Source organism: Giraffa tippelskirchi, chromosome 4 (genome assembly GCF_054371585.1).
Source record: "Giraffa tippelskirchi isolate mGirTip1 chromosome 4, T2T-mGirTip1v1.2.pri, whole genome shotgun sequence".
Taxonomy (NCBI): Eukaryota; Metazoa; Chordata; class Mammalia; order Artiodactyla; family Giraffidae; genus Giraffa; species Giraffa tippelskirchi.
This window is the reverse complement of record NC_137278.1, coordinates 64,616,172-64,644,106: the sequence shown is the minus strand read 5'-3', so window position 1 is coordinate 64,644,106 and position 27,935 is coordinate 64,616,172. Positions and strand designations below refer to the sequence as shown.

The 27,935-nt window shown below is 37.6% G+C and overlaps 1 protein-coding gene across 3 annotated transcripts in view; it reads left to right on the top strand.

Moving 5' to 3' along the window:
- Positions 1–255: 255 nt before the first annotated feature.
- The window catches only part of CFAP36 (cilia and flagella associated protein 36), a 30,296-nt gene continuing 2,616 nt past the window's right edge, over positions 256–27,935 (top strand). For all 3 annotated transcript variants that reach the window (XM_081589616.1, XM_081589614.1, XM_081589613.1), the window contains exons 1-7: positions 256–520; positions 3,313–3,377; positions 3,977–4,078; positions 15,151–15,265; positions 18,701–18,788; positions 20,658–20,709; positions 26,063–26,165. In XM_081589616.1, coding sequence (XP_081445742.1) covers positions 406–520; positions 3,313–3,377; positions 3,977–4,078; positions 15,151–15,265; positions 18,701–18,788; positions 20,658–20,709; positions 26,063–26,165 — 640 coding nt within the window. In that variant the 5' untranslated portion in view covers positions 256–405. The remainder of the gene's footprint in view (positions 521–3,312; positions 3,378–3,976; positions 4,079–15,150; positions 15,266–18,700; positions 18,789–20,657; positions 20,710–26,062; positions 26,166–27,935) is intronic.

The following is a 27,935-nucleotide window of genomic DNA, read 5'->3' as shown; positions in this document are numbered from 1 at the left end:
TGGTCCCACGCACTTCTCCTGTGGGAACGCTGAGATTCCTTCCAGGATTTCCAGCCAATGGTTACAAGTCAGCTCTACCAGCAGCTCCGGGCCAATGGGCGGAAGGCTATCTTTCGACTGGCGTCTACTCCTTTCCAGCCAATCGGACACGTTCTTCAAATGCCTCTTTCTAAGCTGCGCAGGCTCCGAGGAAGCTGACTTCACTTCCGGGCGGCTGCCGGAGGCGGCTCCGCTTGTTGCCATAGCGACCGTTTTACGTTAAGTGGTTTGTAGCTTTCAGCCAGGTGACTGCGGAGACTGCGGGGGCACATCGTCCCCCTGTTTCCTCTCGGTTCTCTGCGGCCGAAAGGCCTTCTAGGATCCGGGGATCTGGCCTAGGCTTCCCCGGCGCCCCGCGGGGGCGGAATGGCCGCGGAAGAAGAGGACGAGGTGGAATGGGTGGTGGAGAGCATCGCGGGGTTCCTGCGGGGCCCGGACTGGTCCATCCCCATCTTAGACTTCGTGGAGCAGAAATGTGAAGGTAAAACCCGAATCTCGAATTGTCAGTCCTTGCTCACCTCTCTCACACCAACAACCTCTCCACAAACCGCCTCTCATCTCGATCTCCACTCCTGTCGACCAGGTTTAGAGCTGGATTTTTAGGATGTGTTGCTGTCACCGCGCCTGTCTTTTCCACGGTAATGAAAAGGGGGACGAGATACCTCTCCCCTTGGGCCCAAGCACACATTCGAAGAACATTAGACTTTAATCCTGTGTTGGGTCTCTCACCCCATCCTGCACCTTTCTGCCTTGGGCAGGCGACTGTGTGGGTTTCTTCCTTCATCAGCTTCCCCAGTGACTTGGGAGGAGAGATACCAGTTTGCTTCTGAGTTCCTTCTGATTCCAACTGTTGGCCAAAAAGTGGGTGGGAGGGGAATGTGATTACTCTGGTAGGCCAGAGCCGGTAATCTCGGTGGCCTGTATTCCCTTTTTTGAGCTCTCTCTCTCGGTTATACCAAAAATGGAGGGTATCTTCCAACGAATGAGGTATGTAAACGTGGCATAACGTTTCCTGTGAGGAAAGAGTACCTCCAGGTTCTGGTCAGTTCATGCTTTGGAGCTCTGCATTCAGTTCTTAGAGATAATTTGGAGCCCATTTATGGAAAAAGAACCAGAAGCGATGTCATAAGAATAATTTCAGGCTGTTGTCGTAGTTGTTTAGCTGGCCAAGACCTTAAGGGTAGTAATATCCATTAATCGTTCGAACGTCTGTCGTATGTTGGAGGGATTAGACTTGTTTTTTTTCAAGGTTCAATGGGCTAGAGCTAGCTTCCGTGGGTACAAGCTAAAGGTAAACAAATTTCTGTGAAGGAAGTGCTTCATAACAGAGAGTATCCTGGATAAATTCTCCTGTCTCAGAAGGTAATGAGTTCCCCAGGCCTTAGCAGTGTTTGAATCAATCTGATAGCACCTTAGTGGAGTTATTACAGAGGGGAATTCAACTGTCAAATGGTTGGTTATCATGAATGATCTGTTAAGAGTCCTTTCAACCCTAAGTTTCCATGAATCTGGTAAAGATGAAATTTACTTTGACCACTGAATCTTTTCATTACAGTCTCATTGCCATGAGCAACATTCAAATAGTATTTACTAGGTATTGTTCTTGCAGGTAATTTTTAAAAGAAGTTCAAAATAACTTTTACTTCTGCTCTATTAAAGAATTTAAAACGCTATTATGAGACTGAGGAAGCATGTGGTGTTCTGATCTCCTTTAGGAGAAAAAAGAAATTATGTCACCTTTTCATTCCACTTATCCCACTGAACCTAAATGCTGAAATGGCAAAAAAAATAAAAAATAAAAAATAAAATTCTTTTTATCCCCAAACATTAAAAGTGGCTGCATCTCAGTTATAACACACCTGATTGCATAATTTTATAGGGAAATAGTAATATTTAGACTTGTAAACATGTAATGTAGTAATTTGGCTTCCAAATTATCTGAAAACAGGTTTATTAGCTGCTATATTGCATGTATGCCCAGTGCTATGTAGAATAGATGCCAAGAGAAATGGAAGTAACATTTCAGTGGCACTTGAAATAATAGTGTTTATATTTCACTGACTTTGGGTTGTCAATGTGCTATTCTTCACCTTAGGTAATTTAAAAATTAGTTTTGTATAACTTTGTAAATATCAGCATTTATTTCAACATTTATGGAGTGTCTTTGAGCCAGAAGTTGAAGATAGAAAAATTAATAAAACAAATCTTTGTGCTTGAGAAGTTTATAATTTGGTGGGGAAGACAAGCAGGTAAATGGAATTTAAATGTAAAGTGACCAGATGTTATTATAAAGGTAGACATGGTGCTGTGTATTCAAATAGTTCTGAGGAAGGAATCTAAATAGCCAAGGGAGTTGGGAGCCGGTAGCAGATAATGGAGAATGTGCCTCTTGCAGTATTTTGAAGAATGGTTGGGAGAAGAGGTACTGGGTAAAGGCAAAGAGATCCAAGAAGGGCTTGAGCAAAGACCTGGGGCGTCGAAGCACCTTCTATGTTTTTACGTTTGTCCACATTCCAAGTAATTGTGTACTGTTATGAGGGCAAAGTTTGGGTTTTGGAGTGGTGGGAGATGAGACTTGGGGTACAGTCTTGGAGGGTTTCGTCTGGGATTCTAAGTATTTTATACTTATTCTCTAGGCAAAGAACTGAAGAGTTTTAAATTGAAGAATTTTAAATAGAAAATTACCGATGTTAGTTTTGTATTTTAGAAAGAATGGGGGAATTTTTTTTAAAGGTGGCTTGTGGTTTATAGTTCATGAATCTGTCTTTTCCTTGATCACATTGTAGCTTTTTGAAGGAATATATATCTTTCTAATCTACATTGTTTCACACGTATGATCATTGAGTAAACATTTGTTTTTATTCATTTTTGTTTCATTATTGATTTATATGTAATAAGGAAAGAGTCAGTTTCAGTAAAATTTGGATCAGCAAAGTTCCAATATGGTAAAATAATCTGGAACCTGTTGTGAAAGGAATTATTTAGAAACTTAACAATAATGTTCCATTTAAAGTTTGTAAAGAAATTGTTGCCTTGTATTATTGATTGAAAAGTAGCAAATTAGTGTTCCTCTCCCATATGAAGTAGCTCTTAGGTACGGAAAAAAAAACTTGTTTACAATTAATTATTTTTTTTTTTTAATCCAAAGAATTTTAAAGTGGAAGAGCCAGTTTACAAGAATGAGTGTTCTATTTGTAAGTTCTATTTGTGGAGCTGACTTTCATATTTAATGAAATTTTTTTACACTATGCAATATTTTTCTTTTAAATTTAGTTTTTGATGATGAAGAAGAAAGCAAATTGACTTATACAGAGATTCATCAGGAATACAAAGAACTAGTGAGTATTTTTAAACTGATTTTAAATATAATTTGAATAATATTAATTCAGTCTGTTCTAAATTTAAAAAATAGACTTGTCCATTTAAATTGCTTAAAAAATTCCAGTCTACCCTAGTATTGCTATCAGTTGCATCGGACTCCAGGGGTTCTCTGTGCATTTCCTCCATAAGACTCTAGAATGCAAGGAATAGATTTAGGATAACTATTTTAAGGGATCTTGCATCTGATCTTTAAATTTTATTCCTGTTCTTCTGCTGGTATATCCAAGGGAGTGTTCATTATTAACTTAGCCATATTGTCTTGAAATTTTAAGAAATGCCTCTGAGTAGCACAAGGATTATACCACATCAAACTTCATAATCCTGACTTCAGTTATTTCTGGTAGAGGAAATAAAATTTCATTTGATTCTCTGCAAAGATTTTCACTTTTAGTTGTTTGGGTTTTTTTGGTGAAAAAGATTGTCACTGCCATATAATATAATTTTATGTAGATTAATAATTGCAAGCAAGCATTTGATTATACTTTTCTAAACTCAATATAAAAACTCTTTTGGAATCTTTCAATGTAAATTGTAAAAGTTAAACTTTTTTTTTTAGGTTGAAAAGCTGTTAGAAACTTACCTTAAAGAAATTGGAATTAATGAAGATCAATTTCAAGAAGCATGTACTTCTCCTCTTGCAAAGACCCATACATCACAGGTTTTTGTATTTTTCTGCTAATATATAATTTTAACAAAAATGCCCAGGATTCTACTTAGATTTGCTACATTTGATTGTCAAAGTATAATATTCTAGAGAATGTAAGAGTGAAAAGCCGATTTAACACATATGGATTCTTTCTTTATAACTACCTTGAGAAAAGATAATTTGAGGCATTAATAAACTGATGCTATTAAAAAAGAACTTCCTGTCAGAACTATCATAGATCATAGACTTTATACAAAAAAAAATTTATTTATATAGGTCTCTAATAAAGTTGGCTTAAAGCTCAACATTCAGAAAACTAAGATCATGGCATCTGGTCCCTTCACTTCATAGGAAATGGATGGGGAAACAGTGTCAGACTTTATTTTGGGGGGCTCCAAAATCACTGCAGATGGTGATTGCAGCCATGAAATTAAAAGACGCTTACTCCTTGGAAGGAAGGTTATGACCAACCTAGATAGCATATTAAAAAGCAGAGACATTACTTTGCCAACAAAAGACTGTCTAGTCAAGGCTATGGTTTTTCCAGTAGTCATGTATGGATGTGAGAGTTGAACTGTAAGGAAAGCTGAGCGCAGAAAAATTGATGCTTTTGAACTGTGGTGTTGGAGAGTACTCTTGAGAGTCCCTTGGACTGCAAGGAGATCCAACCAGTCCATCCTAAAGGAGATCAGTCTTGGGTGTTCATTGGAAGGACTGATGTTGAAGCTGAAACTCCAATACTTGGGCCACCTCATGCTAAGAGTTGACTCATTGGAAAAGACCCTGATGCTGGGAAGGATTGGGGGCAGGAGGAGAAGGGGACGACAGAGGATAAAATGGCTGGATGGCATCACTGACTCGATGGACATGAGTTTGGGTAAACTCTGGGAGCTGGTGATGGACAGGGAGGCCTGGCGTGCTGCAATTCATGGGGTTGCAAAGAGTCGGGCACGACTGAGCGACTGAACTGAACTGAACTAATGATTTTGCAGTTGCCCCTTTTTTAATCTTAGCAGATACACAGTACACGGTTCCTGGGGCTTCCTTCTGTTAGAACTAATTTTATTGTCTCATTTGTTCTGCAGTGCTGAATTGAAGTAGGTTTTAGGTGTGTTTATAACTAATATTTACTGGGGGTTCATGCTAGCTGCTGTTTTAAGCACTTGACATGTATTATTTCATTGAATCTTCCTAACAGTCTTTAAGAAATTGGTACTATTTATTCTGTTTTGTTAGAATTGAGAAAACTATTGCACATTTATATTAAGGAACTGGTGCACAGTCTACAGCTAAAGTAACAAAGCCAGAATATCAGCTTAGGCTCCGAGATTGAGTATAGAGATACGTTATTACTACCCAAATAGCCTTCTCAAAGAGTTACTTTAGCTTTTCATCTTCTACCAAATTAACTATAATTCCTTAGTGAGATGATAGGATTATCTGGGATGTGATCTCAAATTATCATTTTCAACCTCCTGCTGTCATTCTATAGTACATCACATACTATAGTAATTCTGGCTACTTGTTTTTGTAAGCATTGGTGCACCTGGCTTTGCTCATGGTGGTCCCTTAACCGGGACTGCTCAGCCCCCACCTTCTCCCCACTCCATCCTTTCCTTACCCAGAGAAACCCATCTCATCATCATGGCCTGCTGCAATGCAACTTTCCTGATAGCTCTAGTCAGACCAGTACTCATTCTGCCCCACTGAGCACTTTTACATTTTCAATTCAGTTTAATTGCCTTGAATTAAAGGTTTTTACAAGTCTATTTACCTTGAAGAATTTATTGAAAATTATAAATTAGTATTTAGATTTCTTTTAAGGCATTGGTATTTGTTTTTATTTTCCTTGTATTTCCAGAATATTTTCTTCTTTGGTTAATATTTGTCAACCTTTTAATTAAGCTATTATGAATGAATCTGAAATACTTTGTGAAAAAAGATGTTCATACTAATAGTAGTCACATCCATCTTTTGTTTTCATCATCAGGATGATTTGTGAATGAAGACATTCAGAATTTAAAATAACTGTTTTCATATCAAGAGTAACACATCTTTCTGCTTTATTCTGTTGTTACGTAACACCTTTTGATTTGGAGTTGGTTCGTAGAACAGTCTTGTTATGTACAAGCATGGAAACCTTCTGACAGTCACTGACAGACTTGGATTTGAGCTTAGATCTTTTGATTACTTTCATTTATCATGGACAAAGTTGTTTTACAGTTTTCCTGTCTTGTCTATTCCGATTCTCACTTTGAACATCTGTAAAACAGATATCTACTTTGAAAGGTTTTTGTGAAATTTGAGCAAAAATGTTCATAAAACATTTAGCACAATACCTGACACATATAAGGTGGTCTATAAATGGAAGCACCTTGTAATTAATGGTAGCTATTTTGGTGGTTGATTAGCAGGGTGCTAATTAGGCCAGGGTCATGTATTCAATCCCCATGTGGACTAGTTAGCTTTATTCTCTTCTGGAGCAAACTTAGCCCCAGATACTAAGGGCAGTATGACTGAATCAGCACAAGGCCATCTCTAGTAACCAGAAAAACAGCCCAAACCCCGCTAGTTACTGCTTTGCAGCAATAATCTAATCTTTGTAAATAAAGATCAGAATGCTGATTCCATTATACTAATTCAGAGTGCCTATAAGGAATTCAAGAAACCAGTTGTTTGCCCAGGGTAGTTTAAGAGGTACTTTTTCTTTTGGTCTGTTTGGTTTGATTTTGATTTTTATAAAGAGTTGCTTATTCCCCTCTCATTGAACTGTACTGCTAAAGATGACTTGCAAACTTCTTTTTACCTGGTTTGGTCATCATTAGTCCTAGACCACTGGTCCTGGCATTCTTGTATATTAAAATCAGCAGAAATTGTAAGGAGTGCATCAGATGAAGATGTCTGGTTTAAAAAAACAACAACCTTATTTTTTTCTTCCTTCTTTCCTTCCTTTCTCTTCCTCTCCTCTTCTCTTCTCTCTTCTCCTCCCCTACCCTTTCCACCTTTCCTCTCCCATCCTCTCAACTCTCCCCTCCTTCTCCCTATAGCTTGTGGGATTTTAGTTCTCCCACTAGGGGTCAAACCTGGGCCCTCTCTGGTGGAAACACAGAGTCTTCACCATTGGCCTGCCAGGGAAGTCTCAACAACAGACTTTTTAAGAGCATGTTTTCCTGTCATACATGTGTAGCTTCTCAAAAAATGTTCATAAATTAAGATACCTTTCTAAAGAGTTCAGAAAAATATGATAATAGAATGCATATTGAGATATTATTTCAGTTGTGTTCAGTTGATTTTGTAATTTTATGGTGTTTTCAACTGAAATAGGCAAAAGTGGCTTTTTTCATTGCTTGTGATTTTTTTTTGGTGAGGATAGAGCTCATCACTGATTTCTATGTATAGCAGGAGCCAGGGATGACTATATGGCAAGAGACAAAGTATTTTTTGTTTTTGTTTTTGCTTTTCACTTGATTTACTTTGACTTTTGTAAAATAGAAATTAATGTTTTCAGAAACATTTGTCTTCTAATGTTAATTTGGGAAAATTATTCTTTTTTTCCCCCAATAACTTGTATCACTAAAATGATTACATGTGTAGTATAACTTTCATTTTCTAAAAACACACACTGGATAATTAATAATATTTTGTGTGATTGCTCATAAGATTTTTAAAAATTAATTGACTGTTTTTTTTAGAACAGTTTTATGTTTACAGAAAGTTGAGCAGTTAATGTAGTGTCTCTTTTTATTAAAGTCTTTCATTAGTGTAGTATATTTGTTGATGAGCTAGTATATGATTATTAAGTAAAGTCCATAGTTTATATTAAGGTTCACTCTTTGTGTTGTATAGTTCTATGGATTTTGACAAATACCTAATGTCATATATCCATCATTACAGTATCATACAAAATATTTTCACTGCCTTAAAAATATCATGTGTTCCACATATTGATCTTTTCCATCTTTGCACCAAACCTCTGGCAACTGCTGTTCATTTTACTGTCTGTATAGTTTTGCTTTTTCTAGAATATTATGTAATTGAAATCATACAATATATAGCTTTTTCAGACTGACTTCTTTCACTAAGCAATATGAATTTAAGTTTTTTCATTGTTTGATAGTTCTTATCTTTTTATTGTAAATAATACTCCATTTTATGGATGTACCACATTTTGAAGGTGGTATATAACCTTTTGAAGGATATTTTGGTGCATTCCAGTTTCTGGCAATTTTGAATCAAGTCACTATAGCTATTCATATTCAGGCTTTTATGTGGATGTAAATTTTTCATCTCATTTGGGTAAATACCTAGGAGCAAGACTGCTAGATCATATGTTAAGATTCACTGTAACTTTGTAAGAAACTGCCAGACTCTCTTCTAAAGTAGCTATATCATTGTACATTTTTACCAGCAATGAATGGGAGCTCCTGTTGCTCCGTGTCTTCAGTAACACATGATATTGTCAGGTTTTTGGATTTTAGCCATTCTAATAGATATGTAGTGATATCATTGTTTTCTTCTGCCCATTTTTAAATTGAGTTATTTATTTTCTAATTGTTGGGTTGTAAGAGTTTTTTGTATATTTTTGATACGAATCTTTATCAGATATGTTTTGCAAATATTTCACAAAATATTCTCCTGTGGCTTTTCTCTTCATTCTGTTAACAATGTCTTTCACAAAACAGCAGTCTTTTTTTATTTTAGTGAAGTCTGATGTATTGATTCTTTCATTGTTTATAGTTTTGATATTTTATCTTAAGTCATTGCCAAAAGCCAAGGTTAGCTAGATTTTCTCTATGCTATCTTTCAAAGTTTTGTTTTTACGTTTAAATCTATGATCCATTTTAAGTTAATTTTTGTGAAAGGTGTAAGGTCAGTGTTTAGATTCCTTCTCTTTTTCCATGTAGATGTCAGTTGTTCTAACAGCATTTGCTAAAAAGATGATCCTTTCTTCATTGGATTGCCTTTGTTCCTTTGTCAAAAATCAGTTGACGATGTTTTTGTTGGTCAATTTTCAGGTTCTATTCGGTTCCATTAATCCTTTGTCTGTTCTTTCACCAACATCATACTGTCTTGATTATTGCAGTTTATAGTAAATCTTGAAGTCATGTAGTGTCAGTCCTCTGACTTTGATCTTTATCAATTTTGTATGACTGTTCTGGGTCTTTTACCTTTCCGTGTAAATTTAAAAATCAGTTTGTTGATATCCACAATTGCTGGGATTCTGATTGGGGTTGCATGAATCTACAGATCAAATCTGGGAGAAATGACATGTTAACAATGTTGAGTCTTCTTATTGATTAACATGGAATAGATCTCCATTTATTTAGATCATCTTTGATTTCTTTCATAAGAATTTTTTAGTTTTCCTGGTATAGATCTTGTGCATATTTTGTTACATTTATTCCTAAATACTTTCTTGTAGTGCTAAATGTAAATTGTATTGTGTTTTTTACTTCAAATTCCAATTGTTGATTGCTTTGTTGTTGTTTAGTTGCTCAGTTGTGTCTGACGCTTTTCGACCCAATGGAGTGCAGCATGCCAGGCTTCCCTGTCCATCACCATGTCCTGGAGCTTGCTCAAACTCACGTTCATTGAGTCAGTGATGCCATCCAACCATCTTGTCCTCTGTCATTCCCTTCTCATGCCTTCAATCTTTCTCAGCATCAGGTGGCCAAAGTATTGGAGCTTCAGCTTCAGCATCAGTCCTTCCAGTGAATATTCAGGACTGATTTCCTTTAGAATTGACTGGTTTGATCTCTTTGCTATCCAAGGGACTCTTAAGAGTCTTCTCCAACACCACTGTTCGAAAGCATCAATTCTTCAGCGCTCAGCCTTCTTTATGGTCCACTCCCACATCCATATATGACTACTGGAAAAATCATAGCTTTGTCTAGACAGAGCTTTCTCGACAAAGTAATGTCTGTGCTTTTTAATTTATGTTGTCTCAGTTGGTCATAGCTTTTCTTCCACGGAGCAAGCATCTTTTAATTTTATGGCTGCAGTCACCATCTGCAGTGATTTTGGAGCCCAAGAAAATAAAGCCTTTCACTGTTTCCATTGTTTCCCCATCTATATGCCATGAAGTGATGGGACCAGATTTCACAGTTATACTTTTTTCCCCCTTAGTCCTTTGAATCAATAGAAAGGCTTTCACATCATTTCTATAGGCTATGCTACTGAATTTCTGCAAATAAATAATCATTATTCTTTTGAGAAGTAAAAGGAATCTATAGCTTTTCTTTGAAGTTCTATCTTTATTTGTATAGAATTGTAAGAATTGTATAAAATTTGTTTGATAGAATTCATCATTGACCCCAGCTGGACCTGGTGCTTTTTGTTTTGGAAGATTACTAATTGTTGATTCCATTTCTTTAATAGATATAGACTTACTCAGATTGTCTGTTTCTTGTGTGAGTTTTAGCAGGTTGTGTTTTAAGAAACTGGTCCATTTCATCTGGATTATCAAATTTGTAGTCATAGAGATGTTCATAAAATTCCTTTATTACCTTTTTAGTGTCCATGGGATCTGTAGTAGTGTCCCCTTTTGCATTTCTGATGTTTTTTAATTTATGTCTTTTTTTGTGTGTCTCACGTCCTGGCATGTGGAAACTCTCTGACCAGGGATTGAACCAACGCCCCCTGCAATGGAAGCACAAAGTCTGAACTACTGGACAACCAAGGAATTCCACACAAACACCCACTTTTTTTTTTTTTTAACTTAACCTGGCCAGAGGTTTCTCAGTTTATTTATTTTTTAAATAATTAGCTTTTAGTTTTGTTGATTTTCTCTATTGATTTTCTGTTTTCCAATTTCATTGATTTCGTCTCTAATTTTTATTATTTCCTTTCTTTGGATTTAATTTGCTCTTTTTTTAGTTCCTAAGGTGGAAGCTTTGATTGTTGATGTTGGTTATTTCTTCTTTCCTAATATATGCTTCAATGCTTTAAATTTCCCTCTAAGCACTAACTTTTGCTACACTCCACACATTTTGATAAGTTGTGTTTTCATTTAGTTAGAAATATTTTTAGAGGTTCTCTTAAGACTACTTCTTTGATCCATGTGCTGTTTTAAAGTGTGTTTCTTAGTCTCCCAAGTATTTTAGGTTTTTCTAGCTATTGTTCTGTTACTGTTTTCTAGTTTAATTCTGTTGGGTCTGAGTGTCTCCTCCATATGACTCCTGTTCTTTTAAGTTTATTAAGATGTGTTTTATGGCCTAGAATGTTGTCTATTTTGGTGAATGTTCCATGTGAACTTGAAAAGAATGTATTTTTCTGTTGTTGGAAAAATGTCAATTTGATCTAGTTGACTGAAGGTGCTGTTCAGTTCAATTATTTCTTTGTTGATTTTCTGCCAGCTGATTATGTCCATTACTGAAGTTTCCAACTATAGTAGTGAATTCATCTGTTTCTCCTTGTGGTACTATTAATAGAGCAGCATAAATGCATGAAATCACTTGTAACTTCAGGCTAAGTATGAACATGTTTGGAGGTTTTAAAAACTCACTTAAGTCAGATTCTGAAAGACTCAATGTCCGTATTTTTGTCAATGTGCTTTTCTCAAACCTATATGACATCACATTTATTTATTTATACCATTTATCTCATAGCCTTCTTTCAAAGTAGTTTGACATTTCAATTAATTTAATTTAAAGGATACTTAAGATTGTTGTTGTTTTTAAACCACTTGCTAGCTTTTTGGGGTAATTTTTGTATTTAGTTCCTCTAATTACCCTTATTGGAAGCTCTTAGGCAAAGGGTGATCCATTTCCTTGGACCGGAATAGCCCAATTGCTGTACAGTTGTTAGGTTTAGCACACCCGTTTGATATTTAATCAAAAGGCCCAGAACAATTACTTTTATAGAACTTTTTAGTTTAAAAAAAAATGCTTTCTTGCACTGCTCGATTCTAACACCCAGCCAGAAAGTTACTATATTTCCTTCATTCTCAAATGAAAATTTTCCATCATAAATATCTCTTCAATGAGAATGCATTTTGTAATTGATGGCATGTTATAATTTAATTGATAGGGTTTTTTTCCTTTTCTTATTGGTACATGAAATAGTAGTTTATTTTGCTAATCTATTGAGTCTTAGAATCGACAAAGTACTGTATTAATATTATTATTGTTGTTATTATTATGCTAATTTGCAGGTGAAGAAACTAACGCCCAGAAGCCTAAATGATATATACAGAATCAAACAGCTAACATGTGGTTAAGCTCAAAGTAGCCTTTGATATCAGGGGCTTATTTTTTCCCCGCATTGTATCAATAGTTCTCAAACTTAAATGTTGTAAGAATTATCTGGGGCGATACATGGGTAGCCCTTGTCCAGAAATTTAGATTAATTATGTCTAGGGTAGGGCAAAGGAATAGGCGTTTAACAATCCTTCTTTCCTGCATTTCTTAGAAGGGTTAAAAATACCCTTTGAGAAGCCCTGCATTATATGTTTAAGGATCAGCTCAATTGCAGACTTGCTGATAGCTCTAGCTGACACAATGCCATCAGTAGCAGTGCCCTTCGAGTGTTTGTCAGTGATGAGGATAGAGAACTTGATATTACTAATAAGTCTAAGAAGACCAAGAACAATGTTATGTGGTTGTGTAATCCCACAAAGATGCCCTGGCAGATCAGATACACTACTCTATTACAGAGGCTGGCTGCAGTTGTCTTTATTTATTTAAATATTTTTTATTTTTAAAGGAAATCTAAAAATTATTTTTTAAATTAGGGTTTAGTTACTTTGCATGGCTGTGTCAGTTTCTGCTGTACAGTGAAGTGAATCAACCATAACACATACATACATATATCCCCTCTTTTTCTGGATTTCCTTCCCATTTAGGTCACCACAGAGTTCCCTGTGCTATCAGTAGTTTGTCATTAGTGATCTATGTTATACTGCACTTGTCTTTAATACTGCTGTTTGGGCTGTAACTTTCAGGTAGACACCAGTGAAGCCTATTTGCCGGCCCCTGCCCTCGGCCTTTTGAACAGTATATGTGAATTTAAAGGACAAGAAACTTTCTTTTTTTCCCTCCAGTTGACTCCTTGTAAATGTCACTACTTTGGCACTTTATTTTGTTTGACTGTATTGCCTTTGTCTAGAATGTGAGCTGGTTGCTGCTGGAGGGACTCCTTCCTCTTTGCTTAGCACTCTTTGATGGAACATTTGTTGAGGTGTGTCTTTGACATTATCACTGCTGCCTACCTGGTGAACAGTAGCACACCCTTGGTTGCCTCTGTATGATTCCTGTGGTCAGCTTTTTCATGAATGTCATGTAAAGCTTGAAATGAGGTTTAGTAAGGATAAGGTCTGAGTGTTTTCTTTTGGGTTTTCATGCATTTCAGAGCTTATTCTTCTTACTGATTAGCTTGGGAATTTGTTTGCTTTTTGATATAATAATAGTTCTCTGTAGCTAAAGGAGTGTTAATTTGGGTACTCTAGGGTAGATGAGGAGGGCATGGCAACCCACTCCAGTATTCTTGTCTGGAGAATCCCTATGGACAGAGGAGCCTGGCAGGCTACGGCCTATGGGGTTGCAAATAGTTGGACACGACTGAGTGACTAAGCACAGCACAGTGCAGGGTAGATACTGTTATTATTGTTTCTTGATTTATTACACTTCAGTTTCATCTAGAAAAAGATTTCACATCATAATTTCTGTCTCTTCCATGAAACTTTTTGCCTATAGGACTACTACTGTTGTGTTCTCACATTATTCCTACCACGTTATGCTTATTTTCCAGACTGCATTTTTTTGGCATTTCACTCAGTTCAGTCTCTCAGTCGTGTCCAACTCTTTGTGACCCCATGCACTGCAGCACTCCAGGCTTCCCTGTCCATCACCAACTCCCGGAGCTTGCTCAAACTCATGTCTATTGAGTTGGTGATGATGTCCGACCATCTCATCCTCTATCATCCTGTTCTCCTCGTGCCTTCAATCTTTCCCAGCATCAGGGTCTTTTCCAGTGTCAGCTCTTCGCATCAGGTGGCCAAAGTATTGGAGCTTCAGCTTCAGCATCAGTCTTTCCAGTGAATATTCAGGACTGATTTCTTTTAGGATTGATTAGTTTGATCTCCTTGCAGTCCAAGGGACTCTCAAGAGTCTTGTCCAACACCACAGTTCAAAAGCATCATTTCTTCAGCACTCATCTTTCCTTATAGTCCAACTCGCACATCCATACATGACTACTGGAAAAACCATAGCTTTGATTAGATGAACCTTTGTTGGTAAAGTAATGTCTCTGCTTTTTAATATTTGCTGTCTCAGTTGGTTAGGTTTTCTTCCAAGGAGCAAACATCTTTGAATTTCATGGCTGCAGTCACTATCTTCAGTGATTTTGGAGCCTAAGAAAATAAAGTCTTTCACTGTTTCCATTGTTTCCCCATCTATTTGCCATGAAGTGAATTTTGGCACTTATTCTTATTTAATTTGGTAATTTTATTAATTAAAGGATTATTTGTAGTTACTGCTTTATAATTAAACAGTAAATTTCAGGTGGTTGTTGTTGTTTAGTCACTAAGTTGTGTCCGATTCTTTTGCGACCCCGTGGATTGTAGCCACCAGGCTCTCCTGTCCATGGGATTTTCCAGGCAAGAATACTGAAGTGGGTTGCCATTTCCTCCTCCAGGGGATCTTCCTGACCCTGGGATCGAACCCACATTTCCTGCATTGGCAGGAGGATTATTTACCACTGAGCCACCAGGGAAGCCCCAAATTTCAGATTGACAGAATCTAAACCAAATAGTTTTCATTATTTTGACTGAAAAACAGATTTGTATACTGAAATGGTAACTTTAAAAGAGTAAGACTAATTCCCGTGTTATCAGAGTTGCTCAGCACTGGCTCATTTGGAAAATGTGTCACTGTCTGCCTTAGCCTTGTGGGGTTAGGAGGGGTTGGAAGATCAGCCTCTTGAGAACCCTACTTTAAAGGCTTTTAGAAAAAAATCTTAAAATTTTCCGTTTGAGTCATCTAGTCATAAATAATAATGCAGCATTCTTGAATTAATGCACCTTTTGCAGTGGAAATGACTTGAGTATGTGGGAAATAGTTCTGTAACTTCCTGACTTCTTTCCACAGGCCATTTTGCAACCTGTATTGGCAGCAGAAGATTTTACTATCTTTAAAGCAATGATGGTCCAGAAAAATACCGAAATGCAGCTGCAAGCCATTCAAATAATTCAAGAGAGAAATGGTAAAAGGTTGAATTTAGAAATCTAAGTGCTAAGTGCATTTTGTTTTGGTGTTAGTTTTAACTAATATGGTCTTAAGGTTGCTGCTTTGTATAAATTTATTTCAAGTTTGAAAATCTAGGGCTGACTTAAGAGATACTAGAGTGTAAACTTCCTGATAACTGATTGGTTGACATCTCAAAGAAAGCAGACCAGAATTTGATTTAATGTTTTAGGTTTCAGAGAGCTCGGTTTTTCTGCTCGGCCATCATGTTTATGAACGTCAGTAGTTTTGAGTGGTCACAGTTACAATTACTGTTGAGTGTACAGTTACTTTTTCCCTTCTGGCTAATAGAAGACAGTGGTTCTCAAGCTCTAGTGAGCAATTAGAAGCAGTTGAGGGCTTGTTGAAACACATGCCTGTGTCCCAGATTCTGACTCAGTAGGTCTGGAGTGGGGCCTAGTACTTTGTATTTTTAACAAGTTCCTAGCTGATGCTGAAGCTGCTGGTCTTGAGGTAGCACTGAGAACTAGGGCAGTGGGCAGATAGCATTATGCCACCAGCAGGTGGAAGAGAAAACAGAGCTCACAGTCCTGGTCACCACCTTTAGCTTTATCTTTTCCTTAATTCTCTACTTGAACTCAGTTTTTTTCTAGCTCTTCCTGCTTTTCTTCCCTTTCTGTGTACTTGAACTCTACTTGACATCTTGATTCAAAACATCATAGTTTCTAACCATACGTCTTGTTACTGTACTATCTCTTTTTCAACCCAGGTGCATATCTCAGTTTCCCATTTCAGACTCTAGTGACCTTAATACCCGTGTGTTCCTTTGCTTAATAGATTGCCATGGTTATTCCTTATCATACCTATATACTCTCTATGGTTTGGCAGTGGGGCCTTTTCTTTGCTTGTTTCTTGAGCATATTAGAGCTATAGTTTAGTTGTACTATTTGCTTTTAAGGATCTGGAATATGCAGCAATAAGGCTTCTGTTGTTACATGGCAAACATTAGATTGTTGGAGGGTCTGTTGTGGGTTAGACTGTTGTGGGTTCTCCTCTCATTTGTCTGAAGTGAGTAAAGACCATACCCCTAGAGCCAATCACCATCATATCTATTGTCTGAAATGCATCTCTCAGCAGGAAAGAGCTGTTGTCCGTGATGTGGAGATAATACCACCCTAACCCTGAACAATGCATGACACTGAACTGCTGCTTTTGTGTAAAGTTTGGAAAACAGTCTCTTTCTCTTTGTTTCTCTACCATAGTTTGCTTCATAAAATCCTTTTCTCATGTGTTTTCCTGCAACTATGCTTTTATTCAGACCTATAGGATAGAGAATCTGAATAATTACTTTATGTTATTTCACATTGCTTTAGGGGATCTTTTGATAAAAAGGGAACTTGATAATGGCACTCTGCAGTTTTTAGAATTTAACTGGAAACAAGGAGATTTTAATTAAAAGAGAACAGGTAACCATAGCTTGTATCAGCTGGGTACCTCAAGTTGCCATTAGCAGAATACGTTAGAGAAATTGGCCTAAGCAATAAGAAATTATCATCTCACAGAACCAGAAGTAGAGGAAGGGAAGGAAGACAGACAGGTCCAGGCTTGGTTCATTTGGTGGCTCGATGTTTTCAAGAACCCTGACACTTTTCCACTTTTACTCTGCCATTCTCGGGATCTTCTCTCATGATTGCACTCGAGCTTCGTTGAGTGCACACTCAACAATATCTCATGAAGAGAAGCAATACTTCTTCCTGTACATCTCCTTTTATAAGCAAGACAACACTTTCATGGAAGCCCCTTAGGAATTTTCCTCTCAGGTCCTATTGGTCAGGGTTGGATTCACATGGCTTTCTAAACCCTCTGGCAGGGGGAATGAGACCATGGTGATTGGCTTAAATCATGACTCACTCTTGTGGGGTGGGGTTGGGCCCTGCCTCTAAGTACTTGGCTGCCTGGTAGCTGCACACAGATGGCTTCTATTAGCAAGGGAAGACCAGGGGAATGATGTGGAATAATGCTGCAGTCAAACCGCAGGGTGGGACAGTTTGCTCACATTTAAACATAAACTAATACTTAGTTTCTGCCACAGAACGTTTAATACTTGTATTTAAGTATCTCACTTAACATAAATCCCGGGGAAAGTACCTTAGAACAAAGTTGATCGTACTCAAAACTGCAGACTGTTTGTGTGAGAAAAATTCAAAGGCTCTCGGAATTCTGGTTGTATCTTATCAAAGAATTTGGGGCAAGTGCAAATCAAAGCAATATTTTGATGGTTTTGAAGTATTGCATACTGTTGTTTTATTCTTTCCTTAGTTTTTAAAATTTTCCTTAGATCAATAGGAGAATACTAATTATATAGCTTTTGAGTAAGCAAAAATGCACTTAAGATCGATGGGTTATATAGAAGTCAGTTTTCTGGTTGTGATACTACAGTTTTGAAAGATGTTTCATTGAAGGAAACTGGGTAAAGAGTGCATAGCATCTCTCTGTATTATTTCTTACAACTGCATGTGAATCTGCAATTATCTCAAAATGAAAAGTTTAATTTAAAATGCACTTAAACATCAAGGGCATTAGAATAATAAAGCAACTTTAATTTAGAGCAGATCCAAAATCCCATCATCATATGTGGATAAAGAAATGAAAGGTAAAAATTAGGGGATATACTGTTAATGTTTTGGGAATATACTAATTATAGATAAAAGCAGAACACTTATTGCCATCTACCTGCTTATCTGGAAGATATAGGTAATAAAGTAAATTAAACCAATACTTAAAATTACTTGCCATGAATTACTCTTTGCCTTGGGCCAAAGTTGGTACTGCCCTAGTTTATAGTTATTAGCCCAATATCTGAATAGAAGGTCTGAGAGCAGAGACTGTTTTATTCATCTTTATATTCCCCTTAAGTGCTTAGCACCATGCTTTTTTGTATGTAGTAAGCATGGCTCTTTCGGTACCATATGTTGTAGTATGAATGAAGAGTGTTAACATGCTGTTTCAATTAACAAAGTATTTTATATTTTGCTTTGTAAACTCTTTTCCCTTTTAAATAATACTTCTGAGAGCATAGTTTCATTATTAGGAGCTTATTAATTTCGTTGGTATGTCCTGTGAGTATATGATTATGGAAGACAATAGATTATATTAATTAATTTCTATTATCATATATTATTATTATTTTAAACACACAATACATGGTTACCAAGAGTCATTTCTAGGTAAAATTGTGGTTTTTTTTTTCCTGTGGAGCTCATTCCTTAAAAGAAGAAAAAGTTAAAAAGACCATAGTTAAAAAGATAATAAAAACATAATAGCATAAAACATTTTTTTTTAAGTGATAGATCTTAATAAACTACTTTGTACTTCTTGATGAACTAGAATAGTGAGAAATAAAATGTTTTCAGTTGAGTTGATATTCTCCTTTGTGATCTCTGGTTTTGAACAGGTGTATTACCTGACTGCTTAACAGGTGGTTCTGATGTGGTCAGTGACCTTGAACAGGAAGAGATGAAAATCCTGAAAGAAGTTCTTAGGTATCCTCTTTAATTATTTGAATGGATCATTAATAACATTGCAATATGATCTGTACATAAACTTTTTACGCAAAAAATACTGTGAACTAGTAGAATATCTAAATTCTTTCCTAAAGACCATGAACATGATTTATTATTTTACTTGTTTATAACTATGTATGTATTACATTTCTTAATGGACATATCAGCCCAAATAGGAGGGTCTTCCTCCACTCCCATCATAGGCCTAGGAAACTAGCCATCAATGGACACAAGGTGCAGTAGATGCAGCCTGATGCTTGGAAGGGCTGTTGTGGCCTGAGCTGAGCAGGAGACTGCATGGCTTCTGGATCTTGGTATTAGAGGAGGCTCATGCCAGGTGTCTCATGGTAGGAGGCTGGACATCCAGGCTCCACAGACCAAATGGCTGACTATTTGATGACCTCTTATCTATGGGCTTCCCTTGTGGTTCAGCTGGTAAAGAATCTGCCTGCAATGTGGGAGACCTGGGTTCGATCCCTGGGTTGGGAAGATTCCCTGGAGAAGGGAAAGGCTACCCACTCCAATATTCTGGCCTGGAGAATTCCATGGACTGTATAGTCTGTATAGTCACAAAGAGTTGGACACGACTGAGCAACTTTCACTTCCTTATCTATTATATGATTGTCAGACAAATGCCTGGCATGGAATGTGCAGTCCAGTAAAGGGGATTTTTTTTCCCCCTAAAGCCTGTTGTCCCCTGACCCCTAGGGGAGTTTGAGAAGGGAGGGGCAATTGCAACATGTAATATTTAAGTCTATGGGGATGTATAGGTTTAAGGCAAAAGGATTCCTACAGCTGCTGTGTCCCCTGCAGAGTGGAGCCTTGGCCTTTAGGGGCCCTGGCTCTCCATTCTAACCACATACGTGACAATCTTCTAGTATCCTGTGGTCCTCCCACCTTCCCAACTTGTCCACAGTTCCAAAGCAGGAGGGAGGATAGGCAGGATGGTGGTTAGAAGGATGGGCCTAGTGGGAGTTTATGGAAGGAGCTCTAGGATTTAGTCCTTCATTTCAGGGGATTTGAGTGAATGTGGGGAGGGAGGCAAATGTGTGGGTGAACCCAGGCCTTCCCTGCCAGGTCCTCCTTTCCTGTGTGCTAAGTGAGGGTATATAGGAGCCTGGGACAACACAGAGAGCTTTGAGTTTACAGATTGGAAGAGTTCAGGATATTTGGTAGTTGGTTTAGAAGACTGGTAGTTTTGACTTACACTGGTTGCTTCTGTTGGTTGATTGGTGGTTTGAAAACTGATCAGTATTGTACTTTTAGATTTTATTTTCTGTAGGCTTTTGATGGGGGTGTGCTACTGTATAAACAGTGGAACTTAATTATGGACATGTAAGAGAGCTGACTTGGCTATTTTCCTAATCAGACTGCCTTCGTGAGCAGTTTACAAAGCTGATAGGGCTTTGGTGTAAGGGCATCAGGAGAGCTTTGTGATAGCTCATCTGCCATGGAAAAACTAGAATGAGGAGACAGATGGATTTTATCAGGGGACATGTAACTGATCTGTCTAAAGTGAGAGATCAGAGTCCATATTCATGGAATTTGCCATTCAGATTTGGGTTTAGAATTTCAAAACTGTTGATTTTTGTTCAGCTAGGAGTTCTTCACACAGGATATGGGTAAACCTGTGTTTTACGTAGCTAACCCATATTATGCTGTTTATGTCTGTGTATGTCTTTCTCAGTTGATTGTAAGCTGCTTTAAGGGAAGCCTGATTATTTCCATCTTTGTTTCCAAAATTCCTTGCACATATTGTAAGCTTTGGTTAGCATGTTGCTTATTGAATATTTGTTCTTTGACCAAAAGAGAAAGTTTACTTTTCTACTTTATTTTTGTGTATTTCAGAAAATCAAAAGAGGAGTATGACCAGGAGGAAGAAAGGAAGAGAAAAAAGCAGGTGCCTATAAAACATGCTAATATAATAGAAGTATTTCATTGCTGTTATCCCTTAAGTTCACACCTAGGATTTCTGTTAAAGTTTAAGCTTAGGTGAAATGACACAGTTCCTCAGAGTATTCATATTTTCTTGGCAGTTCTGAGCATTTATACTTTTTTATTCACTTTATAATTTGTCCGACGACCTGCCTTTTAAATTCTCAGTAAAGAATGAAGTTATTCACTCCCCCTAAAACTGTAATACTATTCATATTTGGGGGAATTTTTAATAGAAATTCCCCTTAATTTTATGAATAAAAGAAAATTAAGAAAATATTTGACTTCCCCACTTGCCTTGATTCCTTTACTGTTTTGAAACAGCAGCTGCAGTTACTACTGAGGGTCCCCTGTAGACTTTTAACGTTGCCAGCTTGAAGCAGAATGACTCAGTTTCACATTTCCTGGTGTACTGTTCTTTCATTAAAAACTGTTTCCCTAAAGTGCCTAATTTTTCCTAAGGAAAAATTAAACATGTATCTGGTTGAGGTGAGGGAAGCTAATATTTATTTTTTCCTCCCCCCTTTTCTAGCTGCCTCTCTTTCCACATTTTCCCAAATCTCCCCGAAGGGAGAGAGAAACCTAATATAAACTAATTCTCAGTCACTTGATAGTCATTTTCCTTTTTTTTCCCTCAATCACTGTGATTCATGCTTGTATCATTTAATGTATTTGAAAAAAACCTATTTTACTCCAAGGTATCCAATGAAGAGCAGAAGAGAGGTTTTTAGGATTTACAGGGGGTTTATTTCTCTTAGACTAACTATCCTTTCAGTAAGTGGGGGTGAAATTCATAGATAATACTATTTTTTAATATAAGAATATAGAACAGAAACTATTCAAAACTGGTATCAGTAGGCAGTAGTATTGGGAATTCCCTGGTGGTCCAGTGATTTGAACTTAGTGCTTTCACTGCTGTGGGCCTAGGTTCGATCCCTGGTCAGGGAACTAAGATCCCACAAGCTGCGTGATGTGGCCAAAAAAAAAGAAGAAGAAGACAGTCTTAACTTTCTGATTTATAAATAAACTATATCAGGATTCTTAAATAATAATATGTTTTAGGGGCATATGATTTTTTTAGACTTTTTTTTAATGGAAATTTTGAAACACACAGAAGTAGAGCTGATAATAATTTCAGTCCTCGTGTTTCCATCACTCAGCATATATAGAGACTTATAACGTAGGTATCCATGAATTACCTAAAAAGTTACATGCAATTGGATTTTCCTATTTTTATGGAAAAATGAATTATTTTACTTAGTTCTTTCCAAGATTTAAGTGATTTCTTTAGTTTAACTGCAGCATCTTATTTTAGAAATGGAAATATAGGCATACATGAGAGATGTTGTGAGTTTGGTTCTAGACTACTACAATAAAGTGAAGATAACAATACAATAAATTACAAATGTATTTTGGTTTCTGAGCACATATAAAAGTTAGTTTACACTAAACTGTAGTCTTTTAATTGTGCAATGGCATTATGTCTGAAAATTATGTACATATCTTTATTAAAAATTATTTTATTGCTAAATAATGCTGACCATCATCTGAGCCTTTGGCAAGTTGTAATTTTTTTGCTGGTGGAAGGTCCTGCCTCTATGCTGATGGCTGCTGACTAACCAGGGTGGTGGCTGCTGAAGGTTGGGATGGCTTTGGCAGTTTCTTAAAATAAGACAACAGTGAAGTTTGCTGCATTATTTAACTCTTCCTTTCATGAACAATCTCACTGTAGCATGAAGTGCTGTTTGATGGTATTTTACCCACAGTAGAACTTCTTTCAGTATTGGAGTCAGTCTTCTCAAACCTGGCTGCTACTTTATCAACTAAATTTGTGTAATGTTCTAAATCCTTTGTTGTCATTTCAACAGCATCTTCCTCAGGAGCAGATTGCCTCAAGCAACCATTTTCTTTGCTTATACATAAGAAGCAACTCCCTGACCCATTAAAATTTTGTCATGAAATTACAGCTATTCAGGTACATCTTTAGGCTCCAATTCTAATTCTGGTTCTCTTGCTGTTTCCTCCACATCTGCAATTATTTCCTGCACTGAAGTCTTGGATCCCTCTTAAGTCATCCACGAGGGGTAGAATCAACTTCTTCCAAACTCCTGTTAATGTTGTTATCTCTACCTCTTCACATGAATCACAGAGGTTGTTAATGGCATCTAAACTGGTAAATTCTCTCCAGAAGGTTTGTAATTGCCTTTGCTCAGATCCATGAGAGGAATCACTATCTATGGCCTCTATAGCCTTATGAAATACATTTCTTAAAGAATAAGACTTGAAAGTTGAAGTTACTCCTTGATCCATGAGCTGTGTGTTGTTGTTCAGTTGCTCAGTCATGTCTGACTCTTTGCGACTCCATGGACTGCAGCACACCAGGTCTTCCTGTCCTTCACCATCTCCCAGAGCTTGCTCAAACTCACATCCTTTGAGTTGGTGATGCCATCCAACCATCTCATCCTCTGTCGTCCCCTTCTCCTCCTGTCTCCAATCTTTCCCAGCATCAGGGTTTTTTCCAATGAGTCGGCTCTTCGCCTCAGGTGGCCAAAGTATTAGAGCTTCAGCTTTGGCATCATGAGCTGTGTAGCAGGCATGAAAATAATTTGAATCTTGTACCTCTCCATCAGAGCTCTTGTATGTTCAGGTGCACTGTCAACGAGTAGTAATATTTTGTATAAAATCTTTTTTTCTTTTTCGGAGTAGGTCTCAACAGTGGGCTTCAGATATTCCATAAACCATGTTGTTAACAGATGTGTTATCATCCAGGCTTTGTTGTTCCACTGATAAAGCACAGGGAGAGTAGATTTACCATAGTTCTTAAGGGCCTTGAGAAATCTGTATGCAGGTCAGTAAGCAACAGTTAGAACTGGACATGGAACAACAGACTGCTTCCAAATAGGAAAAGGAGTACGTCGAGGCTGTATATTGTCACCCTGCTTATTTAACTTCTATGCAGAGTACATCATGAGAAATGCTGGGCTGGATGAAGCACAAGCTGGAATCAAGATTGCCGGGAGAAATATCAATAACCTCAGATATGCAGATGACACCACCCTTATGGCAGAAAGTGAAGAAGAACTAAAGAGCCTCTTGATGAAAGTGAAAGAGGAGAGTGAAAAAGTTGGCTTAAAACTCAACATTCAGAAAGCGGAGATCATAGCATACATTCTCATCACTTCATGGCAAATAGATGGGAAACAGTGACAGATTTTATTTTTGGGGGCTCCAAAATCACTGCAGATGGTGATTGCAGTCATGAAATTAAAAGACGCTTACTCCTTGAAAGGAAAGTTATGACCAACCTAGATAGCGTATTAAAAAGCAGAGACATTACTTTGTCAACAAAGGTCAGTCTCGTCAAGGCTATGGTTTTTCCAGTGGTCATGTATGGATGTGAGAGTTGGACTATAAAGAAAGCTGAGCACCTAAGAATTGATGCTTTTGAACTTTGGTATTGAAGAAGACTCTTGAAAGTCCCTTGGACTGCAAGGAGATTCAACCAGTCCATCCTAAAGGAGATCAGTCCTGGGTGTTCATTGGTAGGACTGATGTTGAAGCTGAAATTCCAATCCTTTGGCCACGTGATGCGAAGAGCTGACTCATTGGAAAAGACCCTGATGCTGGGAAAGATTGAAGGCAGGAGGAGAAGGCAATGACAGAGGATGAGATGGTTGGATGGCATCACTGACTCAATGGACATGAGTTTGGATAAACTCTTGGAGTTGGTGATGGACAGAGAGGCCTCGCGTGCCGCGGTCCATGGGGTCGCAAAGAGTTGGACATGACTGAGCGACTGAACTGAACTTAAGGACCTTATTATGCATTAGCCTCTAATAAGACAGTATGTCCTTTGAAGCTTTTAAGCCAGGCATTGACTTTTCCTCACTTGCTATGAAAGTCCTAGATAGCATCTTCTTCCAGTGGTGGGCTGTTTCATCTACATTAAAAATCTGCTGATAGTGTTGTTGTTTTAATCACTAAGTTGTGTCCGACTCTTTTGCAACCCCTTGGACTGTAGCCCACCAGTTTCCTCTGTCCATGGGATTTCCCAGGCAAGCATACTGGAGTGGTCTGTCATTTCCTTCTCGAGGGGATCTTCCCGATCCAGGGATTGAACCTGTGTCTCTTGCATTGGCTGCAGATTCTTTACCACTGAGCCACCTTCATTAATTTTGTTAGCGAGATCTTCTGGCTAGCTTGCTGCAGCTTCCACATTAGCACTCGCTGCCTCACCCTGTGCTTGTGTGTTACAGAGGCAGCTTCTTTCCTTCAGTCTCATGAACCACCCTCTGCTAGCTTCACACTTTTCTTCTGCAACTTCCTCACCCCTCGCAGCCTTTATAGAACCTTGCTCTGGATTAAGCTTTGGCTTAAAGGAATGTTGTGGCTGGCTTGTTCTATCCAGACCACTAAGACTTTCTCCATATCAGCAGTAAGGCTGTTTCACTTTCTTATCAATCGTGTCCACTGGAGTAGCAGTTTTAATTTCCTCAAGAGCTTTCCCTTTGCATTCACAACTTGGTTAACTGTTTGGTGCAAGAGGCCCAGCCTTTGATCTGTTTTAGCTTTCGACACACCTCCTCACTAAACGTAATCATTTCTAGCTTTTGATTTAAAGTGAGAGACCTGTGACTTTTCCTTTCACTTGGACACTTAGAGGCCGCTGTAGACTTAACGAATTGCCTAATTTCAACATTCTTGTGTCTCAAGGAATAGGAAGGTCTGAGGAGAGGAAGAGAAGTAAAGGAACAACCGGTTAATGGAGCAGTCAGAACACACACAACTTTCGTCTGTTAAATTCACTGTCTCATATATAAGGCTGAGATTTGTGGTGCCCCAAAACAGGCGCAGTAGTAACATCAAAGGTCACTGATCCCTGGTGATATGATAATAAATATGATAATGAAAAAGTTGGAAATATTGCAAGAATTACCAAAATGTGACACAGAGACACAGTGAACAAATGCTGTTGGAAAAATGGTGCCTATAGACTTGCTTGATGCAGAGTTGCCACAAACCTTCAGTTTGTAAAAAAGGAAAAAAAACAAAAAAACACAGTATCTAGTAAAGACAGTAAGTTGAGGTGCAGTAAAATGAGGTATGCTGTAAACCAGTTTGTGGCTGCTTCAGGCATGTCATAGTACTGGTATTATTATTTTTTTTTAGATTATTTTAAGTGAAAGCATCAATTCTGTGGTGCTCAATCTTTTTAGTAGACAGTAATTTTTGAAAGTAATATGTTTGAATCTGTTAAGTAGTGAATTATTCAAAATTAATCTAAAATATTTTCTAAATTGTGTTGTTGATGCCTGAAGTTATCAGAGGCTAAGACAGAAGAGCCTCCGATGCAGGCCGATGAAACGGCAAAAAGGAATAACTCCCAAGGGGATGGTGAATGTTTTGCACACCCAGCCTCAGGTAAGGTTGAAGTGTACTGAAATTTCTGAATAATATGAATACTTAAACATTGTAAAGAGTGTGTTGTTTTCTCATGCACGCTTCAGCTTCAAAAACCCTGTGAGGAAGTGTTCAGTGGCCATTGGTAGTTAATACTCTTTGTGAATTTAGCTAAAGAGATTGCCTGTAGGAGATATTCAGCTGACAGAGAGGGTATAGCCCCTAAATTTCTAAGTGAAGCTTGGAATCCAGAGAGTGAGAAAAATTCGTTGAGAGAGCCCCCAGCCTGTAGGCCATGACTACAGCATTCAAGGTATGGTCATGTAACATTTGGACTTTCTTCCTTTATCACGAGTAGATGATGTGTGGGAGTTAGAAGCTGAACATGGAAATATAATATTAACTTATTTTCCTAGTGAATTAAAACACAGTTAGTAAATAAAAGGTATCCAGTTTGTTCAGAAATTTAGTCTTAAACTGTCATTGAAACTAAAATTAAGGAGATTCCTTGTGGGCAATGTTAGTGGATGATCTTGTTCAGTATGTGGGAAACCATTTTCAGTATATGTATTCTGATTTGTTGTATAAGAAGACAGGTAATTCTGAAGCAGAACTTGAATATGATGATGCATTTAGCTCATTTTTATTTTGGATTTATATATTTTTTAGATACATGTCCTTTTCTCAATTTAAAAAACTCTGTAACTCCATGAGGTAGATATTATGATCCTTACTTTTCTTTTATTTTTTTAAACAAGAAATTCAAGGAAGTTTAGTGATGTCCGAAATAACTGAGCTCTTAAATAGTGAGACTGTGACTTACCTTGGTCTTCTGACTTCAAGTCTTGTGTTTTTCTGCACTTTGCAGAAGTTTTATAATTGAGATAGATAGGTTTGATGTTTACCAACTATTTTAAGGAACTGTATTCTTAGTTGATAAAATAATGGGCATGTGAAACAGAAGCAGGCTTATAAAGTTATATTGCTTTTTGATTCTTAGCAAATCTAATAATTTCTTTTGTTTGCGCGTCTTGAGTAGAATAACTTCATTTGAATTATGTCTGTAAAAGTACCTGCTTTAGATTTGTTTGAGTGCTTTTAAGATTTGCTGGTCCAAATTTAACTTTTTGTTTTATATAGACCTAAGTACATGTAGGGGCTTCCCTGGTGGCTGAGATGGCAAAGAATCTTCTGCAAGGCGGGAGACCTGGGTTTGATCCCTGGGTCAGGAAGATCCCTTGGAGAAGGGAACGGCAACCCACTGTAGTACTCTTGCCTGGACAATTCCATAGACAGAGGAGCCTGGCGGGCTACAGTCCATGGGGTTGCAAAGAGTCAGACACGACTGAGCGACAAACACACACAAGTACATGTAGTGTTCAAATCTCATGTCTGACATAATTTGAACATATTTGCTTATCAGACTATTAAGCTATAGAAAACTTAATTTCAAACCATTTGTAACTCAGTTATGCACATAACAGAGAAACAATGGAAGGTAATTTTGAAAGTAATGACTTTAAGTTTTAAAAACTGTTCTATTTTTAAAAAATGAGTATATCTGATATTCCAGGCAATCACTTCATACAAATATGAGCCCAAGAGAAAGGCCTAACATGGGAGGAATCATAAAGGTATTTGGCTTCCTGCTTATCCCATTGCCCACAGCTTTCGTTGGTTCCTGCTAGCAATGGGTTTTTCGGTAGGTTCAGGGTTGCCAGTGATCAGGTGATCTTCCTTTAAGCTAGCTGGCTTTTCGAGTCTCCATTCGTAGAAATCAGACAAGCTAAG